Here is a 19452-nt window from a genome sequence, read left to right as displayed (position 1 = left end):
AGTATAACGTATTATAAGAATTTAATTATAATTAAAATATTATGTACTTCAAGTTTTAGCATCTATTGGTATTGTAAAGGTATTGCAATTCATTGGTTACGATTTTTTATGAAAATACAAAGAAAAGATGCATTTTTATTATAAAAATACTTTATATGCTTTTTAAAGGCATCGGGACAAATTTGATGATGCATTATATCAACAAAGTAAAAAAAACAAAATGCAGATAACCTTAAAATAAACCAGCATACAGTTTTCATCCAGTGTCTAATCCAAGCGTAACTGGGGGAGAAAAAAAATCACTAGCGCTTTCATTTTGACCCCCTTGTGATGCCAAATATTGACAGTGCCCCTCCCAGTGTGACGCGGGTCACGGCTGTCCTGGCACACTCATCGGGTGAGCTGCTGATGCTGGGCACGGAGGGAGGACACGTGTTTGTTGTGGAAGTGCCAGGCTTCAAAGAGCTGGAGGAGAACAACATCAGCGTGGAGAATGTACAAAACAGGTCAGACATGTTGATGTAAAGCCCAAAACACCTGTTACAAATTCTAGCAAAATGCAAGGGCCATTCTTTCATTATTATGTAATATTCTTCATGAATAACACACAGCTGGCTTTAAATGTTGGTTTTGTACATATAAAGTGCATATTTATCTTAAAGGCGTCTGATGAATAGGTCTCATCATCATAATATAAAATGTGAGAGCCTTACTACTTCTGCAAAATAAGGTTAACATGAATAAATGTTTGGTCACTTTACATATGAACACTGTGTTTAAAGACAAGAGCTTAAAATTACCATATTTAATAGACTTAACTTTGATCTGTGACCCAATGTCCCTCAGTTCTAATCTCTCAATTAATTTTGCATATATACACATACAGCGTACATTCTTTAAATAGTTTCAGTGGAATGTTATTATGCAACAGTTTCGCATGCCTGAGACGACTGTAACAGTTACTCTTTGTGATCGCTGATTTGTTCACTGCTACTTTTCCCAGAATTCCAGAGGATTATGTTGGGCGCAGAAATCTGGAGTGTGTGGAGGCTCTGCATGAGAACCCGCTCAACCCACGGCAGGTGCTGATTGGCTACAGCCGAGGCCTGATGGTACTGTGGGATCTGGACAGGCAGCGTCCCATCCAGCACTTCCTCTGCACACAGGTACCGTATACTGCAGTGTTGTCACTTAAGCTCTGAACCTCAAAACTCTTATCAAGGATATTGTTTTTAAGAAGAAGCTTGTAATTGTCTCTGTGTCCTCTATAGCAACTAGAGAGTGTTTGGTGGATGGAGGATGGTGTGAACATACTCAGTTCCCATAGTGATGGGAGCTACTGCCAATGGACAGTGACCGGCGAGGATCCGCAGACAGAGCCTGAGAAACAGGAGACGCCGTATGGTGAGACCACATTACCGGAATGACTTGTGTTTTCTGTTGCAACTGGAAACATGTTCCAAAACCTACGCTGTGCCTGTTTTCAAAAGAATATAAAAAAAATCTTACTGACCTCAAACCTTTGAATGCAGTTTGAATTCACTGGTTTACCAGTAAAGTTTCACCCTGTAAAATGTGGAAAATGTGGGAAATTATGAAAAGGAAATCAAACCTGGGTCCAGTGAGCTGCCTTGTAGTCTCCTACCTAAATAATTAGCATCCTAACTGTCAAAAGGTGGAATCATGTTGTTGCCTACCATTTGGTGCCTAAAATGCTTGCTTAGTAGGCAGCTCACTAGGTTTTGGAACAACCTCATGTAAAATGTATTCATATTGAGCTATCTGTAATTACTTCCTTGTGAACAATATCTCCACACAGGTGCCTTCCCCTGTAAGGCCATTTCCAAAATTATACAGCTGCCATCAAAACAAGGGTGAGTATATTCTTTATTAGACCGTACTGTGAGTGTTCACTTGCTAATGCTGAGACAGTTGTGTTTGCTTGTGTTGTCATTAACCCAGACTGCTTCACAATGACTCACACCATCTGGTTAATATTTAAACCTTCCATAGACGTTCGTATGTTCTGTTCCACTGTAAAATCCTCCATCTGACTTTTCTTTTACTGCTAATCTCTAGCCTATTTTATCATACTGTCCCTTTAATTTCCTGTTGCTTTATTGTTCTCTTTTCTTTTTTAAATATTTGGAAAGTTCTGAAAGAGCCAAGGGAAGTTTGGATAAGGAAGTATTTACTAAATGACAAAGTAATGTCTTCTATCCTCTTATCCCCCAGTCCCCCATTCCTCATCTTCAGCGGAGGGATGCCGAGGGCCAGTTACGGGGACAGACACTGCATCTCCGTCATCCACAGCAAATTCCACGAGGCGCTGGACTTCACTTCTCGCATTATCGACTACTTCGTCATTCGCGAGGGAGAGAACCACAGAGGTAGAGAGAGATGCTTACAAGGCAGAGTGTTATGGTTCCTTTACATGCTTTCTTTTGCATCTACTTAACATTTTATCTGAGCTGCGATAGGTGCACTTCCTCTAAGTGGTATAAATGCGTGTCTGTGTCGCAGGTGAGCCGAGCGCTCTTGTGGTTTTGGTGGAGGAGGAGCTGGTTGTGGTGGATCTGCAGAGTGAGGGGTGGCCCGTCATCCAGACGCCTTACCTGGTGCCATTACACTGTTCAGCCATTACATGCTCACACCATGTCTCCTCCATCCCGCTCAAACTGTGGGAGCGAGTGCAAGCTGCGGGAGCCCAGCAGACTACGCACTACTCCAGGAAGGTATGAAACCGTATGCACTCACTAAAACAGAAATATTAAGCTTAGATCACATGTTGTCCAATAAAACCATTTACCAGAAAGAGAGTGCTCACTTCAACCGCCGGTTGCTGGGTTAAATGTTAACTGCTGTTGGCTTCAGAACACTTCAACAACTATGTCAAGTGTTGTTGTGATTATTTCTGTTTGGCAGCACCACAAACAACTTTAATCACTGACCAGATTCTATTGAGCCATTCAATTCTTGTTTTTGTCGGTCTGTCTTTTTGTAGCCTTGGCCTATAATTGGAGGCCAGAATCTTTCCCCAGACCCTCCCCAGAGAGACCTGCTTCTGACAGGGTGAGTAGACCTGTGTAAGTTAATGCTATCGATCTTGGTGTGATCTTGCACAGTCTTCAATTCACTGGTTTCCTTGTAAAGTGTCAGCCAGAATTATTCTGTACCTAATTATAAGCGTGTGAAAATGAAGAACATACCCATGGGTTATAAATAGTTGTTTTTTTACAGGCAATAAGTTGTCTTCTGTTTGATATTGTATTTTGTATTATTTTAATAAATATTGATTAAAAAAAAAAAAGCACTACTGTTAAAAAAAATGTATTTGGAAAAAAGTCTCTTGTGGTTTCCAAGACTGCATGTTTGAATCAAAATACAGTAAAAACAGTAATATTGTATTATTATTATTATTATTAAAATATTTTTTTTATATTATAAATATTTTAAAATGTGATTTATTCCTCTGATGCAAAGCTGAATTTTCAGTAGCTACAGTGTCACATGATCCTTCATGTGATAAATATGCTGACTTGCTGCTCTGGAAACAATTATTATCATTATTATCAATGTTGAAAACAAGTGTGCTGCCTAATATTTTGGTGGAAATGTTTTTTTGTTTGTTTTTTTACCAAAATTATAAGTAATATGAAATGAAACTTTCAGTTGAGCTCACAACTTTTATAAGGCACAACTGTTGAGCTTTTCTTTTTAGACTGTTTGTGTCTGTTTTGAGTCGCTCATCACTTCTGTCAGATAATACAAATAGGAAAGATCAGATTATTGTTGTTGTTTTGCATATTAAATAATTGATTATTTTGCAATTCTTAAAAACTTAGTATTAGTCCAGTAATTCTAGTTTGTCTCTTCAAAGCTAGTTGTTAGTAACTTTGATGAAACAACCTTGGCAACCTGTTGGTACTTAGAGCCTGTTTAAAATATGTTTGCTCAATACAGCTGGGTTTTTCCCTTCTCATGAAAGCCTTGTGAATAACCAGGAAAAATGTTCTGTTAATGGTTTTGCTTGTATGGAATGAGGAACTTTTGGTTAAAATGTATATTACCTTTTCACTTTAAATATTTTGTATCCATCTTCCTTTTGAAAGGCATGAAGATGGCACTGTGCGTTTCTGGGATGCCTCAGGGGTCTGTCTTTACCCCATGTACAAGCTCAGCACAGCGGGAGTCTTCCTCACGGACGCTGACCCAAATGACAACATGAACCAGGGCAGTGAGGGAGAGTGGCCTCCATTCCGAAAGGTCTGGTTTGACTGACACTTGTACAAGTAGTATCACTCACTTAACTTCTTGTTAACACAGTTGTTTACTGATTTCATCAGACATTTGATTGGGTGTATTTATTGTTTTTCAAAATATCAGGTGGGCTGCTTTGACCCATATAGCGACGACCCACGGCTTGGCATTCAGAAGATCCACCTGTGTAAATATAGCGGATATCTCACAGTGGCTGGAACTGCAGGACAAGTGAGTTTTGATGTGGGAGTTTAAGGGAAGACCAAGTTTGTACACATAATTAAAGCAAGCAATATTAAAATGGTACAAAGATTAAGGTTCGGAAGATTCGCATTTATTTAAAATCGAAATCTTTAATAACATTACAAATGTCTTTTCAATCACTTTTGATCAATTGGATGCATCCTTGCTGAATACATGTATTAATTTCTTGGGGGGAAAAAAACATTGGTTGTCGCTCATGGAGCTGTATGTCTGTGAATTTATTCTCAGTTGGCTTGTGCTGAAGATCTGATCTCTCCAGTACACCCAGTTCTCAGACTTTTTAGTGGCTGCTGATAATTAAGCATGAGAGAGATCTTGACTGAAACACTCTGATTTAGCTGATTATTAACAGTCCACTTCACATCACGTCTGACATTTGGAAATGAGTTGAGCTTGATGAAAAGCCGCTCTTCAGGATCAAACACTCTCCTGTTGTCCTTTCACTGAACTACTGAAAGGTGTTAAGACAATTATGCTGATGTTCGGTCAGAACAGTACACAAAGCTCTTAAGCGTGTTGCATGCTATATGAATATGCTGTAAGGACAAAAAAAGTGTGAGAGAAAATGTTTGAACAGAAGTGAGATATTGCTGTTTTAATTTCATCTGTTTGGGTCAAAATGTATTAAATGTAATTTCTCTCTTTGTCTTCCTCCCACTCAGATTCTGATTTTGGAGCTCAATGATGAGGGTGCTGAGCAGATGGTTGAGGCTACAGTGGTGGACCTGCTGCAGGGTCAGGAGGGCTTCCGCTGGAAGGGCCAGGCGCGTCTAGACGTACGGGAGGAGCCAGTGCTGTTCCCTCCAGGCTTCCAGCCCTTCGCTCTAGTGCAGTGCCAGCCGCCCGCTGTGATCACAGCAATCGCTCTGCACTCAGAGTGGAAACTGGTGGCCTTCGGTACCAGCCATGGCTTTGGTTTCTATGACTACCACCAGAAGAATAACATCATGGTCAAGTGAGAAGAATCACATTTCCAATTTTATTAGTTTAAAAGGTCGATCTGTAACTGTTAAAACAAGCAGACTGTTAGGGTATCACAAATTACCATGAAGGAATGACCTTAGAGATAACCGCAAAAATAAAGCATATAAGATTTTTTTTTTGTTGGTTCAGACTGATGATGATAATACATGTGATGACTACATGTTCATCTCAATAGTCTAATTAAAGAAATGTTCCCTTCGAAAAGGGAAGTCTTTATTATAGCTATAGTGTTGGTCACCATGATGTACTTTTAACATGATAAATGTGGGAAAAATATGATAAATGTGGTTAAGAAGTGGAAAAAAACGCTCCTAGTCTGATTCACTTATCATGTGATAGACAGGCTTTTTATTCAAATCATTTATATTAAACATATTAAATATTTTACGTTATACATTTCAAATGTAATATTTTACACGTTTAATAGAAAGGTCATAAAAATGATAAAATATTATGTACTGATCAAAATTTAGACCAAATTGCACTACCGTTCAAAAGTTTGGATTCAGTAAGGTTGGTTTAATGTTTTTCAAAGAAGTCTCTTATGCTCACCAAGGCTACATTTCTTTGATCAAAACAGTAATATTTTTAAAAAATATCACAATTTAAAATAACTTTTCTCTTTTAATATATATTCTCCAATGTAGTTTATTCCTGTGATGCAAAGCTGAATTTTCAGCATCCATTACTTCAGTCTTTAGTGTCACATGATCCTTTAGAAATCATTCTAATATGCTGATTTGATGCTCCAAAAATATTTCTTATTATTATCAGTGAAAACAGCTGTGCTGCATTTTTTCCAGGATTCTTTGATGAATAGAAAATTTCAAAAGTGCAAGATTTATTTGAAATAGATTTTTTTATAGCATTATTGTCTGTCACTTTTTTTTATTTGAATGATCAAAAAAAATAAATCTTACCGTCACATGCATTTTAGGGTCTTCGAAATTGTGACCTTTTGACTTGATATCCATCAATTTAAAAGAAAATGTCAATTTTACTTACATTTTTAGCTTTTTAAAAAGATGCATGTAGCCACAATTTATATTGTCCATATTAAAGTAATTTTAAGCCTTTTGTTTCTGAGCGCAAGTGTTTAGATTAAACTGTTAGAATCAAGACTGTTAAAATTAAGATAATTACAAAAAAATTCTATCAGGTGTTTCTTTTCCTGCAGATTTGTACATGCTGATAGATGTTTACTGTCCATTTGCAGGTGCACCCTAAGCCCCAGTGACCAGGTGGCCATGGAGGGGCCGCTCTCGCGCGTCAAGTCCATCAAGAAGTCCCTGCGACAGTCCTTCCGCAGGATTCGCCGCAGCCGGGTCTCCATGCGAAAACACCACACTACCAACGCAGCTAAGGTACACATCGGCTCTCTTTTTCTTTAATGCTGCAGTTATTCACACGACAAATTAACTTAACATGAGACTAGACATTGTGCATGCAGTTATTTCAGAGTTGTTAAAAGGGTAATGACAGCTTGATAGTAAATATCCGGAATCTTTCTGCAGCTGCCAGAAATCAACGCCAGGCTGGAAGCCGAAGCTCTACATGAGATGGAGCTGGCACCTGTACAGAGAAAGATCGAAGCCCGTTCCTCTGACGACTCCTTCACGGGCCTCGTCAGAACACTCTACTTCGCAGATACATTTGTCAGTGATAGTGAGTACCACAGTGTTTCTAATCATTAAATAATATATATAAGGTTATCATCAGTCTTATTCCTATTGTATCCTCTCAGATGGTATGTGTGTGACTAGCAGAAGATCTCCATCATCTCTCTCTTTTTCAGGTTCTCACAGTACGCCCTCACTGTGGGCAGGAACCAATGGCGGAGCTGTTTTTGCGTACGTCCTCCGTGTCCCCTCACTGGAACGAAGGGCAGAGGATCCGGTGGTGGCTCATGCAGGTAAAAAGAAAATGATATATAAATGACACACTTTTTTTTTTTTTTTAAATGCCAACAAATATACTCTACTGTTCAAATGTTTAGGGTCTATGTTTTTTAAGAAATAAATATTTTTTTATACTTTTTATTATTAATACCTTTTTATTTTTGTTTTGAATAAATACGGTTTCTTTGAACTTTCTATTAATCAAAGAATCCTGAAAAAAAATTTTTTTAAGAAATAAATATTTTTTTATACTTTTTATTATTAATACCTTTTTATTTTTGTTTTGAATAAATACGGTTTCTTTGAACTTTCTATTAATCAAAGAATCCTGAAAAAAAATATCAGTTTCCACAAAAATATTAATCAGCATATTAGAGTGGTTGATCATGTGACACTAAAGACTGGAAGTTCAGCTTTGCCATCACAGGAATAAATTACATTTTAAAATGTATTAAAATAAAAAAAACGAATATTTTTCAAATTGAAAAAAATTTCTTTATTTCTGTTTTCCTTTGTTTTTGGTCAAATAAATTCAGCCTTGGTGAGCATAAAAATCTTTCTGAACCCGAACTTTTGAAGGGTCATGTGATTTGTTCTACATTTTGGTCCGTACATAATTTATCATATTTTTAATGACTTTTCTATTATTATACGTGGAAAATATTAATAATAAAGTATGATTATGTATATCTGGCTTGTATTGACCTCAAGGTTTTGAACAGTAGTGTACACAAAACCCATGATATAAAGTAGTCGAATGTTTGCATAAACAGATCTTCTATAAAAAGTAGTGCTTCATCACCAGCTAAAGAGATTCAGTTGATGCATCGTGCTCCAGTCGTTGGTTTGGTGGTCTTGGATGGCAAGGGTACACCTCTGCCCGAACCCCTGGAGGTGGCCCATGATTTGGCACGCAGTCCTGAAATGCACGGTTCTCACCATCTATTGGTTGTGTCAGAGGAGCAATTTAAGGTGAGAAATAACACCACACAACTTAATTTTCCTCCATTGCCGACATAGATTGTGTGTCTCACCATATTTGTCTACACAGCTGTTTACACTGCCTAAAGTGAGCAGTAAGTCAAAGCTGAAGCTGACAGCGGTCGACGGCTCTCGTGTTCGCCGTGTGGGTGTGGCTTGGTTTGGCTCTCGGACTGATGAACAGTTGGAGAGCAGCCTGGTTGTGCTGACCAATCAGGGTGAGCTACACGTCATCTCCTTGCCCTCCATCAAAATGATGGTCCGCTATCCTTGTATACGAAAAGACGACGTCAGTGGAATCGCATCCTGTGTGTTCACTAAATATGGCCAAGGTAGGAAACGCTCACTTTTAGACACAGTGCATTCACTCCGGTAAAAGCATGGCTCTCCTCTGAAACTGTTTGTCTGGTCATCTTTTAGGTTTCTACCTGATGTCCCCATCTGAGTTTGAGCGGTTTTCTCTCTCCACCCGCTGGGTGGTGGAACCGCGCTGTCTGGTTGAGGCTCCCCTCCAGATGAGGCCTAAGAACCCATCAAGTCCCGTCCACAGGGACCAGCCGGATGGAGTACCTACTGAACACAGGTGTGTGTGTGTGTGTAGTTGTGTAATAGTTCAGGATCCATTATTCCTTTCCTGTTGTCAAGGATTGACAAAAGTGTCTTTAAATTGATGTTTGTTTATTCTGTTTTTCTAGAAATTTCAAAAGGGAGAGTGAAGGATATGGTAAGATTCAATGTGCTTTTTCCAGATCTGTGTGAATTGTGCAAACTAAGCATCTAGTACTAAAAGCGCATGTTCTTAGTGCTTTGTTGAATGCTTCCCCATGTTATTCACAGAAGTCACACATGCAAAAGACTTAAGTCCGAACTTACAGACACAATCTGTAATTGATGAAACAATGCCACATTATTACTTGAAATTTAGCTAAAAGCAAAAGTTTATATTTAGGCACATTATATGCACCAAAAAACATACTGGTATTATGCATTAAAATACAGCCTTTAAGTGCACTCTTAATTTTGAGTTTTGTGCTTGTGATTAGACAAACTGCAACTGACCAATCACAATCTATTATTCTAAAGAAATTAGTAGTTGATTAGGTGCACTGGAAGGCAGTGTTTTATTATATTATATTAATATTAATTTATATATTAATTTGGGGCCACTTGTTTTACACATGTTTGCCAAGTGTTGATATTTTTAATTAAAACTATTAAAATGTTTTTTGTTAATTAAAATAAATTCTAAATATAATTTAAAAACTAAAATTAAAAATAAAACCAAAAATAAACTAAATGGGAATATTTAAACTAAGAAAAATGACAAAAGTATGAAACAAAATTACTTAAAATAAAATGAAAGCACAACATATTAAAATAAAAGCCAATTCAAAATATGAATGAATACTATTGCAGTACATAGATTAAACTAAATATAAATATTTTTAAAAAATTTAACTAAAATTACTTAAAACAAAATGATTTAAACTTAAATTAAACAAAATATTAAAAAAAAAATCTCAGTTCAAAATATTAATAAATTCAAAATATGAATGAATACTATTGCAGTACATAGATTAAACTAAATATAAATATTTTTTTAAAAATTTAACTAAAATTACTTAAAACAAAATGATTTAAACTTAAATTAAACAAAATATAAAAAAAAAAATCTCAGTTCAAAATATTAATAAATACTATTATAGTATAACAATACTAAAATAACACTGTTGTGGCTTGCCAGTTGCATCAATTAGGAATTGTGTTTATAACTCCTCCTCAAAGCATTTGCAAGCTTTCGCCTGACTGATCAATGTGCTTGTGTGTTCCAGAGAATTCTGCTAGACAAGTAATGGAGCATGCTTTGCTCAACGATGAGAGTGAGTACATGAGGATCAGCAGTTAGACAGAATATTACGAAGTAGTTTAGATGCAAAATAAACATGTTAGACCAGCACCTCAGAGCAGTATCAGATTGTTTGTATCTCTGCTTGTTGTGTATGTTTTGTGACATGCAGATGATATGCAAATGGCTTAAAACAATAATCTGAACATGCTGTATGTTTTCAGTAATCGTGGCCTGGTCTGGGCAGTCATGTGTGTGCATGATCTGTAACATTTCCATTTGCCTGCACAATAATATTGCTGTATTAATACTGTATCTGTGCAAAAGTTTTGATTTGTTATTTATAAACCGAACTAGTTTGAGTACTTTACATGCAGTTCCATTGAGGACGGTGTTTGCTGGACTAGTAGTACTTATAGTGTCTTAGTGATTTCCGGGAAAGTCTTGGAGTATTTGCTTGATTCATGTCTTGCTCTAATACAGGAGTGCTTCAGGAGATCCAGAAGTCTCTAGAAGGAGATCAAACGTAAGAAGGTTTAATTTAATGTAGGTCTCATTACTTTATTAATATGCATTAATGCCCATATGGTTTGAATAATTGCTAATTGTTTGTTTAAAGGACGTTCCTAGAGAACAATCGGAAGACTAAGCCAAAAGGCAACATGCTGAGCAATGGAGGTAATTTTTTTCTATTCCTAATTAGCATAAATAGTTATTCTGCATTATAATAGTAATATTGTAACTAGCCTTGTTGCGAGTATTTGAGAGAACGGTGATCATTGCTTTCCAAAGAAGTTTAGCAGTGTTTGAAATGCAGATCTTTCTGTATGTCTTCTGGCGCAGTAGTGTGAATCATAAGCACTCCAAATGTTTGGAGCTGCTCTGAGTGCTGATCACTTAAAAGTGCTTCAGGTTTACATATTGTGCATAATAAGCACAAAGTTCTCCGGGTTCACTTTTTATATTCAAGTCATTCCACATTTCTTTGGTTGGTTCAGGTCATTATCATAAGCAAAAATATATTTATTATTATTATGACTATGATTTTTTTTAAATGACAGGCGATACAGTAGATATTTATTATTATTAATAATAATAATAACAATAATATAATTGTTGTTATTATTATTAATAACAATAATATAATATTGTTATCATGACATGTCATAATTACTTCTAATATTTAATTGTCAGCCAAAATGTCATATTCATGACGGGTCTAATTCAACCATGATGCGTTTCTAAACTATTATATAACTTTTGAGCTTCATGTTCATTGTGCTTATTTTTTCTGCTGTGTCCACAGACTGAGCCTTTAATTCCCAGTGCCTGAATGATTGTGGATGTGCTCTTCATTCCAGACTTGCTTACGATCTGAACACTACTGCTAGTACCACTACTGAACCACGAGAAAGCCTTGCCCTGGAGAGACAAACCTCCCACTCAAGAGCTTGTACACCCAGAGAGAGGAGCGCGAGGGACCACCACCTGTGCCTGCTAAGACCAAACACTGTATCTCCACCTAATCCATTACATGCTGACCAACCCCTATTCACACCACCAGCGTCTGTGCGATTCACTGCGGCAACCTGAGCAAAAGCAGTGGCATTTGAAAGACTGGCAATTGAGACAATTTTGTTTTTAACTTAATTTTAAATGCATGATTTTTCTTTTATACCAGTCTGAGGACCTCAGAATTTGCATAGATGGTGTATAATACCTAGATAAAGACGCCATTAGCTGTTGCTGACGAATTAGGGTAGGACGACAAGGCAACATTAGAACTAGATGCTAATATACAGTTGCTAATAAACCCCATCCACATCTAAAACCCTACTTGGTATTCTACAACAAGTAGTATTGCCTTTCCTCCGTCCACACCAATGAGAACAGTGGCTAGATAAGTTCTTATAGGTACTTTTACACTACTGTGTAGTATATATGCTGTAGTTTCTAGGGTGTACAGCTTTCTGAGGGGCTAGGTTTTTATTTTCTGTTGTTTTTTTTAATGTAAAACATTTTTGTAATGCCAATAATGAATGATGTAATTTAGGAATGTAATTTTAAAATATTGTAGTCAAATGTTTTAATATATGTGTATATGAAAATCCGTACCCGTTTTGATGCTGGGTTTCTTTTATGGAGGGCTGTATTTTCTGATCTAAGGAAATATTTTGGTACTGTCTCCTGAAATGCTTTTAGCAGTTTCTGAGGGGGAGGGGGAGGGGGAGGTCTAGAATATATTTTTGTAGAAACATGATTATGTATGAGAACACTAATTATTATGCTTTGTAACAATCACACTACAGTCTTCTCAGTAAAACTTTTTCACACAAACGGCCTTTTTCTTCATTTTTGAAGAATATTCTCATTCTGTTTCAGTTTAGGGAATTCTGAGAGGTTCTTAGATGGTGAATGATGTAATTTAGGAATGTAATTTTAAAATATTGTAGTCAAATGTTTTAATATATGTGTATATGAAAATCCGTACCCGTTTTGATGCTGGGTTTCTTTTATGGAGGGCTGTATTTTCTGATCTAAGGAAATATTTTGGTACTGTCTCCTGAAATGCTTTTAGCAGTTTCTGAGGGGGAGGGGGAGGGGGAGGTCTAGAATATATTTTTGTAGAAACATGATTATGTATGAGAACACTAATTATTATGCTTTGTAACAATCACACTACAGTCTTCTCAGTAAAACTTTTTCACACAAACGGACTTTTTCTTCATTTTTGAAGAATATTCTCATTCTGTTTCAGTTTAGGGAATTCTGAGAGGTTCTTAGATGGTGTGCGTATAGATCAGTGCAGTATATGAACAGGCAGGACATTTTGCTCTATTGAAAATAGAAATAATTTGAAATGTGCTTTTTGTTCAAGTCCACTAGTTCAATTTGCTTAAATACTAAAAATGTCTTAAAATTACACTGTCATCATACTGTTTTTGCACTTAATCTAAATTTGTAGACCCCTCATTATGCAGTTTTCCTCCACATTGAAATGTAAATTGTGCATTCCAGAGTAATAACAGCTGAGTAATAATGTATTTTTAAGACGAAGGAATATTGATATGGACAGATTGATGTGATGTAGGTTGGGCAAAAGTGTAAAAATGAGTGTTGTTAAAATATATATATATATATATATATATATATGACAGGCAAAGTGTATGTAAAACGGTAACGGTGTGAATATTGTTACACAGAGCTGAAAGAAATCAGAGGGCATTTGGGGTCTATAGAGTTAACACCTAGAATGCTGTACTTGTCAGTTAAAGGGTTAGTTCACCCAAAAAGGAAAATTCTGTCATTAATTACTCACCCTCATGTCGTTTCAAACCCGTAAGACCTTCATTCATCATCGCAACACAAATTAAGATATTTTGATGGAATCTGAGAGCTGTCTGACCCTGCATAGACGGCAATACAACAGAAATGTTTCCAAGTCCAGAAACGTAGCAAGGACATCTGTAAAATAATCCATGTGACATCAGGGGTTCAACCGTAATTTTGCGAAGCTACGAGAATAATTTTTGTGCGCAAAAGAAAAGAAAAAAAGACTATTCAACAATTCGTCTCCTCCGCATCACCCTGTAGAGCCATTTTGGAGAATATCCGCTGGATGTAAACAGCGTATGCTGGTTCTGTGTCAGCTGCGTCACACGGATACGCTGTTTCCATTCAGATCAAATCACAACAACGTAGGAATCAGTTCCGGCGTGACGCAGCTGACACAGAACAGCATACGCTGTTTACATCCAGCAGATATTCTCCAAAATGGCTCTACAGGGTGATGCGGAGGAGACGAATTGTTGAATAAAGTTTTTTTTCTTTTGCGCACAAAAAGTATTCTCGTAGCTTCGTTAACATGGATTATTTTACAGATCTCCTTGCTACGTCTCTGGACTTGGACTTGAACATTTCAGTTGTGTTGCTGTCTATGCAGGGTCAGACAGCTCTCAGATTTCATCAAAAATATCATAATTAGTCTTCCGAAGATGAACGAATGTCTTACGGGTTTGAAACGACATGAGGGTGAGTAATTAATGACAGAATTTTCATTTTTGGTTGAACTATCCCTTTAACTCATTCAGTGGGGACTGGGGAATTTGATCAACTCAATATTTGTAGCTCAGGGGACTTTGAAGGTTTTTAATAGTATTAATACATACATTTTATAGAGCATCTTCATACAAGTAGTAGCTCGAAGTGTTTTACAAACAAGTGAAAGGTGTAAAACCCTTAACTCTGGTTAAGTTTCATAATAGAAACAATGAGACCTTTTTAGCTTAAGACCAAATAAAAAAAGTGAGCTTTTACAATTTAGAAATGTAATAGCAAAGTTATGTCTATGTATATATTTTATGTAATACTTACAATTAGTACTGATATGAATAAAATGAGAATGTAATGTGCAGCCATATGCATTACAATAATTGCCCAATATGCTGACTTTGTTTTTATGTTTCCGATTGCATGATAAGTTTGAAATGGGCCTAAATATTACTTGGCATATTGGGCAATTATTGTAAACAATAAAGAATAATAAAACACTGTGTATACATTAATAATTAAACATTAAATAAATTTTTTGGTATAAAAATGATATCAGTGATTAAGTTGGTTCGTGTTCACGTTCATTCAAATTATTTTATTTTGTTATTGAATTAATATTTTTTCAAGTGTGAAGGGGCAAAAGAATTATGAACATGTGAACATAACTCATGACATGACTCGTTATTTAATTTTTTTTTTTTAAGTGAACCATAACTATGTCTGTCTAGTCAATTTGTGGCTGCTTATAAGAGGGTTGTAGCCTTTGAAAACATTTGAAAAGAAATCTCCCTCTGGTCAGATCAGCTGTCATACACACTCAGCCAAGAGTTTTGATCATCTATTATTGAGAGATGCTTTGTTCCCTATAATCGCAGTAGCTCAAATGTTTGCCTGATATTGGACACCATCTCTTAAAGAATCCTAGAGAATAGCCGTTTCCACAATTGTGTCACACAGCACAAGCAAGAGAATGTAAAAATAAATAAAATAAAATAAATAACAACAGAGTTTTTATAATAGCATGGTCTAGTAGTAGCTTCTGAATATGTATGAGATTCAAATGATTAAAGACAACTGTCAGGTAATAATAGTTGTGTATATAGTTCCCTATTGTGACAACAATATTAGTAACAAAGACCAAAATGATTTAAGGACAGGGCAAAAAAGAAAAGAAAAGATTACCACATTTATTTTTTGTGGCCTGATTTTTGTTTTTTAACATATTTGAAAAAAAAAATTTGACCACGACTGTTTAGTAATTTTATTTTATTTAAAACTTAAATATTTAATAATGATAACTACCTAAAAATAATTACATGCTGACCAATTTAATAACTATAAAAGTTTTTTTTATGTTTTAACAATAACAGACTTTTCTTTAAAAAAGTTGTGGAAGGAATGTCTTCTGGAATTTCTTTGTAAGCATGTGAGCATCTGTCAGTATCTTTCTCCTACTCTCACGTATCAACACCTTTTGTCACCCCTGCAGTGAAGCCTCTCACCTTTCCACCGTCTGTTCAGCAGCTGCCCATAAGAATGGGTGCATAACTATATGGTGTGCCGTCAAATAAATTATTCACTAGAGCCCTAGAATGTTTTTGCATGCTTGTGTGTATGTGTGTTTATGTCAGAGAGACTGTGTAGGTGTTTGAGTCTGGTCACAGGATTAATCAATGGAGTGATTGGGACTAGCAGAAATACTCTCGAGACCTCCTCAATGCTTCATATGAACCTGAGAAGACGGGTGAGTTATTCGGTGTTACACTAATGCAAGACTGCATTAATTTTTTTGTAAATATGTTTGAATTTGTTCTGAAAAAGGAACATGTTGAACTTAGATGGTATTTGAGTACTTGTGTGTATTATGTTAAACCTCTTATGGCACAAATTTAATGGTGCTTGATCTGTCTGTATCTAAAGTCCCATCTCTGATCCAACTGGCATTATTGAGAGTGATGAGCTAAATGCCTGAAACCCAGTCCTAATGGTGACCATTAGGTCAGGTACACCTTGCACTTTAGTTGAAAGACGTGACATATGATCTCTACCCATGGTAGTTTAGGTTGCACTAGACCTGCACAAAGGTTAAAAATTTGTGAAAGTTTTGCAGACAGAAGGATTAGCATTTTTATTGACATTAAGGTTTGAATAATTTCCAGAGACATGTTTTTGAGGTCTTTTAATCTTTGAAAATGTTTTATTATTCTTAGGTCATCAAAGAAATGTTCTGACATTGGAGAAAAAATTCAGAAACAGGACCTGTGAGGTTACTTTGACTTAAAACCATGCCTCCAGCCAAATCCCCTTCCAGGGCTAGAGGAGGGAAGCAGAAAGCAGTGACAGGAAAGACAGACAAAAAAGAACCAGTTCCCCCCCAAAAAGGAGGAAAGACTGAATCTCAAATACTCTCAAATAATAATGAAAGTGGGAAAGGAAAAGGTGGTAAATTTGTAAAGAAGGAAGAAATAGCTGGGAAAGGGAAGAACAAAAAAGATGAGGAGAAGAAAACTGGCAAGAGTGACCAATCCGAGGAACCTCAAGAGGAAGAGATAGAGACCTCTAGGCAAATAGCCAAAGCAAGAAAGCAAAATGACAAAGCCTTACCTGCTAAGGTGACCAATGGCATTACAGGTAGAGGGAGAGCTGGGAAAGCTGTCAAATCAAAACCTGACCAGAAAAAAAATCCAGCCAAAACTCCTGCAAAAGTTGCAAGAAAGAGAGGTGCTAAAGTAGTAGATACAGAAGAGGACGAGTCGGAGAGCGAGAAAGCAGAGAGCTCAGAACAAGAGAGTGATGAAGAAGGAAAGGATGATAAGAAGGAGGGGTCAGATTGCGTGGAGAACACCGCTGAGACAGATGCAAGTGTATTAAGTGATGAAGAAGAACTGTCGGATGTAGGCAAAAAAACAGAAGTGGAGGAAGAAGAGGATGTAGGCAAAAAAACAGAAGGGGAGGAAGAAGAAGAGAAGAAAAGTGAGAGAGAGGAAAGCAGAACCAGTGAAGAGAAGGAACCCGTTAGCAGTGCAGAAGAAGTAGACTCTGAGGGAGTACTAAACGATACAGGGCAAGAGAGCACACAGGGAGAGACAGCCCATTCGTCAAAGAAACCAGGACCGCTAAACCTAACAGTTCACCTCAAGGGCCAGAAAAAGATGTTAAAATCTAAGATACTACAAAAGAAGGGGCCTTCTAGAGGAGAGGAGCCTAAAGATGATTCTGTGCCCTCAAAAGGAGTCCATATTAAAGGAATGGCTCTCTCCAAAGGTGGCGCCACTAAAGGTAAGTCTCAAATTCTACAGTTGGCAAGTAAAACAAAGGCAATGAGCAAGACAGAGGAAGATCAGGCAGCAACCCCAACAAAAGGCCCCAAAGGTTTGTTGAACAGACAGTCTCGTATGCTGTTTTCGATGAAAGGCAAAGGAAAAGATGATAAAAGCAAGAACGCCAAAGAGCAACCTCCAAAAGACACCAAAGATGCTGTCGAAGAGCCAAATCAAGATCCGTGTGAGAAAATAGTGGCAGACACAACTGAGCCTGAGCCTGAAGAATTAATACCCTCAAAGTCAACAGAGCGTTTATTAGCCCGGAAAAGAGGCATGACGACATTGCGGCGTGTCTCAGGATGGATTCAAAAGAAGATGCCAAAGAGCATCCATGTTCGGAGAAAATTATCAGCGGTCACCCAAGCGATTGGGATCTCAAAATGGCTCCCTGCCTTGGTACTTAAGAAGAGGAGTAGCAGCACCAAGTCAAAGAAGAGTCTTAGCCGACACAAGATGGTTATGAAAATGGCAAGTGGTGGAAAATCAAAGAAGGAAGTATCAACCTCAAAGGAAAAGACAGATGAAGAAACTACTGCTGATCTCCAGGGTGACTCTTCTGATGAACCTTGTTCCTCTCCGCAAGACGTAGAAGAAAAGGCCAACTCAGGAGATGCTAAATATGCGATTGTGTTCCCAAGAATGAACAAAATCGGCAAGGTTAATGAAGCCACCATTCCATCTACTAGCACCAGCACAGGCACAACAGAGCGTAAACCACCAAAGCCTGGTGCTCGTCTGGTTCTTCCAGTCAAGCCAGACCTTAGCCTACTAAAGTCCATTAAGAAAAATGCTCAGGAGAATAAAAGTGATAAGAATGGCAGCCCAAACTCTCAAGTGATTGAGGGGCAGCCTGAGGTCAAAGCAGACAAAAAAGAGTCAATATCAGTCATCAAAGATGGCACAAGTATACTACAAGTCGCCAAGGGAAAACTTGGGGGATCGCAAGTAAACATCACCAAGTTGTCTATGTCTAAACCTTTGCTTAATGGTATAAGTACGGGACAGAGCAAAGAAGTGGAGAGGAATCTAAGGAATTCAGATGTATCAGCAGAAGCCGAGACATGGAGGGATGGAGTGATGCAACCTTCTTATGAGGAGGATGCAGACAGAGAAGTGGCAGAACTGATGGGTGAGGGTCTTTTGCCCTCCGTTATGGAGCAACACTGGGCTCAGACTCAACAAATGTGTGGTGATCCTCAAGACTGGCTACGTTCGGAAAACCTCCTGCCCCATCAAACGGTGGAAAAGCTTACTAAATGGACAGTGTATCAAGATGATGAACATGCCCAAATCATTCAAGTCCATAATGGCAGGGGCCCATGGGAATCTGAAGATCCGACCCAAAATATGCTAGAGGAGAGACTTAACAGCACACAGGTATGACATATGCAGAATAATTTACACAATTATTGCCGTTGTCCTCTTTTGTAATTATGCAAATAACCTAATTGACATCTACAGTGTTGTTTGATTCAAAACAGGAAGTCCTAGCTGGGAAATAGTGTAGGTGTTATTCACATGTCTGCCCACTGGGGGGTTTCAGTGACAGCTCTGCTCTATTTCCTTTACTTTGTGTCTCAGGTAATGATGCCAGGAAGCAGCCAAGCTGTGGAGGTGGACGAGGTGGAAGATTTGGCACAGCTGGAGTGAGTCATCGCAGCAAACAGCTGAAGTACACTTGCTTGTGTAGACTTTCTAAGCAAGAAAAGCTACACTAGTAAAAAGTGAATTATATAAACAAAACATTAATTTGCACATCAGATAGCGTGTTAAGTTTGTTTGAATTGTTTCAAAACATGAAAACTTTAACCAAACTGCACATCCTATTCCAGAGAGGTGTGTG

The 19452-nt window shown here is 37.4% G+C and overlaps 1 protein-coding gene across 3 annotated transcripts in view; it reads left to right on the top strand.

Moving 5' to 3' along the window:
- The window catches only part of LOC107581590 (LLGL scribble cell polarity complex component 2), a 28670-nt gene extending 16334 nt beyond the window's left edge, over positions 1-12336 (top strand). Inside the window, exons 6-26 of one of the 3 annotated variants that reach the window (XM_016267213.1) lie at positions 348-506; positions 1004-1166; positions 1272-1404; positions 1820-1874; positions 2236-2390; positions 2524-2735; positions 3005-3072; positions 4113-4266; positions 4387-4491; positions 5187-5479; positions 6725-6872; positions 7023-7173; positions 7304-7420; positions 8212-8378; positions 8458-8719; positions 8808-8970; positions 9083-9111; positions 10220-10267; positions 10717-10759; positions 10853-10911; positions 11595-12336. In XM_016267213.1, the coding sequence (XP_016122699.1) occupies positions 348-506; positions 1004-1166; positions 1272-1404; positions 1820-1874; positions 2236-2390; positions 2524-2735; positions 3005-3072; positions 4113-4266; positions 4387-4491; positions 5187-5479; positions 6725-6872; positions 7023-7173; positions 7304-7420; positions 8212-8378; positions 8458-8719; positions 8808-8970; positions 9083-9111; positions 10220-10267; positions 10717-10759; positions 10853-10911; positions 11595-11611 (2701 nt within the window). In that variant the 3' untranslated portion in view covers positions 11612-12336. Of the gene's footprint in view, positions 1-347; positions 507-1003; positions 1167-1271; positions 1405-1819; positions 1875-2235; positions 2391-2523; positions 2736-3004; positions 3073-4112; positions 4267-4386; positions 4492-5186; positions 5480-6724; positions 6873-7022; positions 7174-7303; positions 7421-8211; positions 8379-8457; positions 8720-8807; positions 8971-9082; positions 9112-10219; positions 10268-10716; positions 10760-10852; positions 10912-11539 lie in introns of all 3 variants that reach the window. The other 2 variants (XM_016267214.1, XM_016267215.1) reach the window with 2 other exon arrangements.
- The last annotated feature ends 7116 nt before the right edge of the window (positions 12337-19452 follow it).

The sequence above is a fragment of the Sinocyclocheilus grahami genome, unplaced genomic scaffold, assembly GCF_001515645.1.
Source record: "Sinocyclocheilus grahami isolate Dianchi unplaced genomic scaffold, SAMN03320097.WGS_v1.1 scaffold36.1, whole genome shotgun sequence".
Classification (NCBI taxonomy): Eukaryota; Metazoa; Chordata; class Actinopteri; order Cypriniformes; family Cyprinidae; genus Sinocyclocheilus; species Sinocyclocheilus grahami.
The sequence above is the reverse complement of the archived record's forward strand: the minus strand, read 5'-3'. Positions and strand labels throughout refer to the sequence as shown.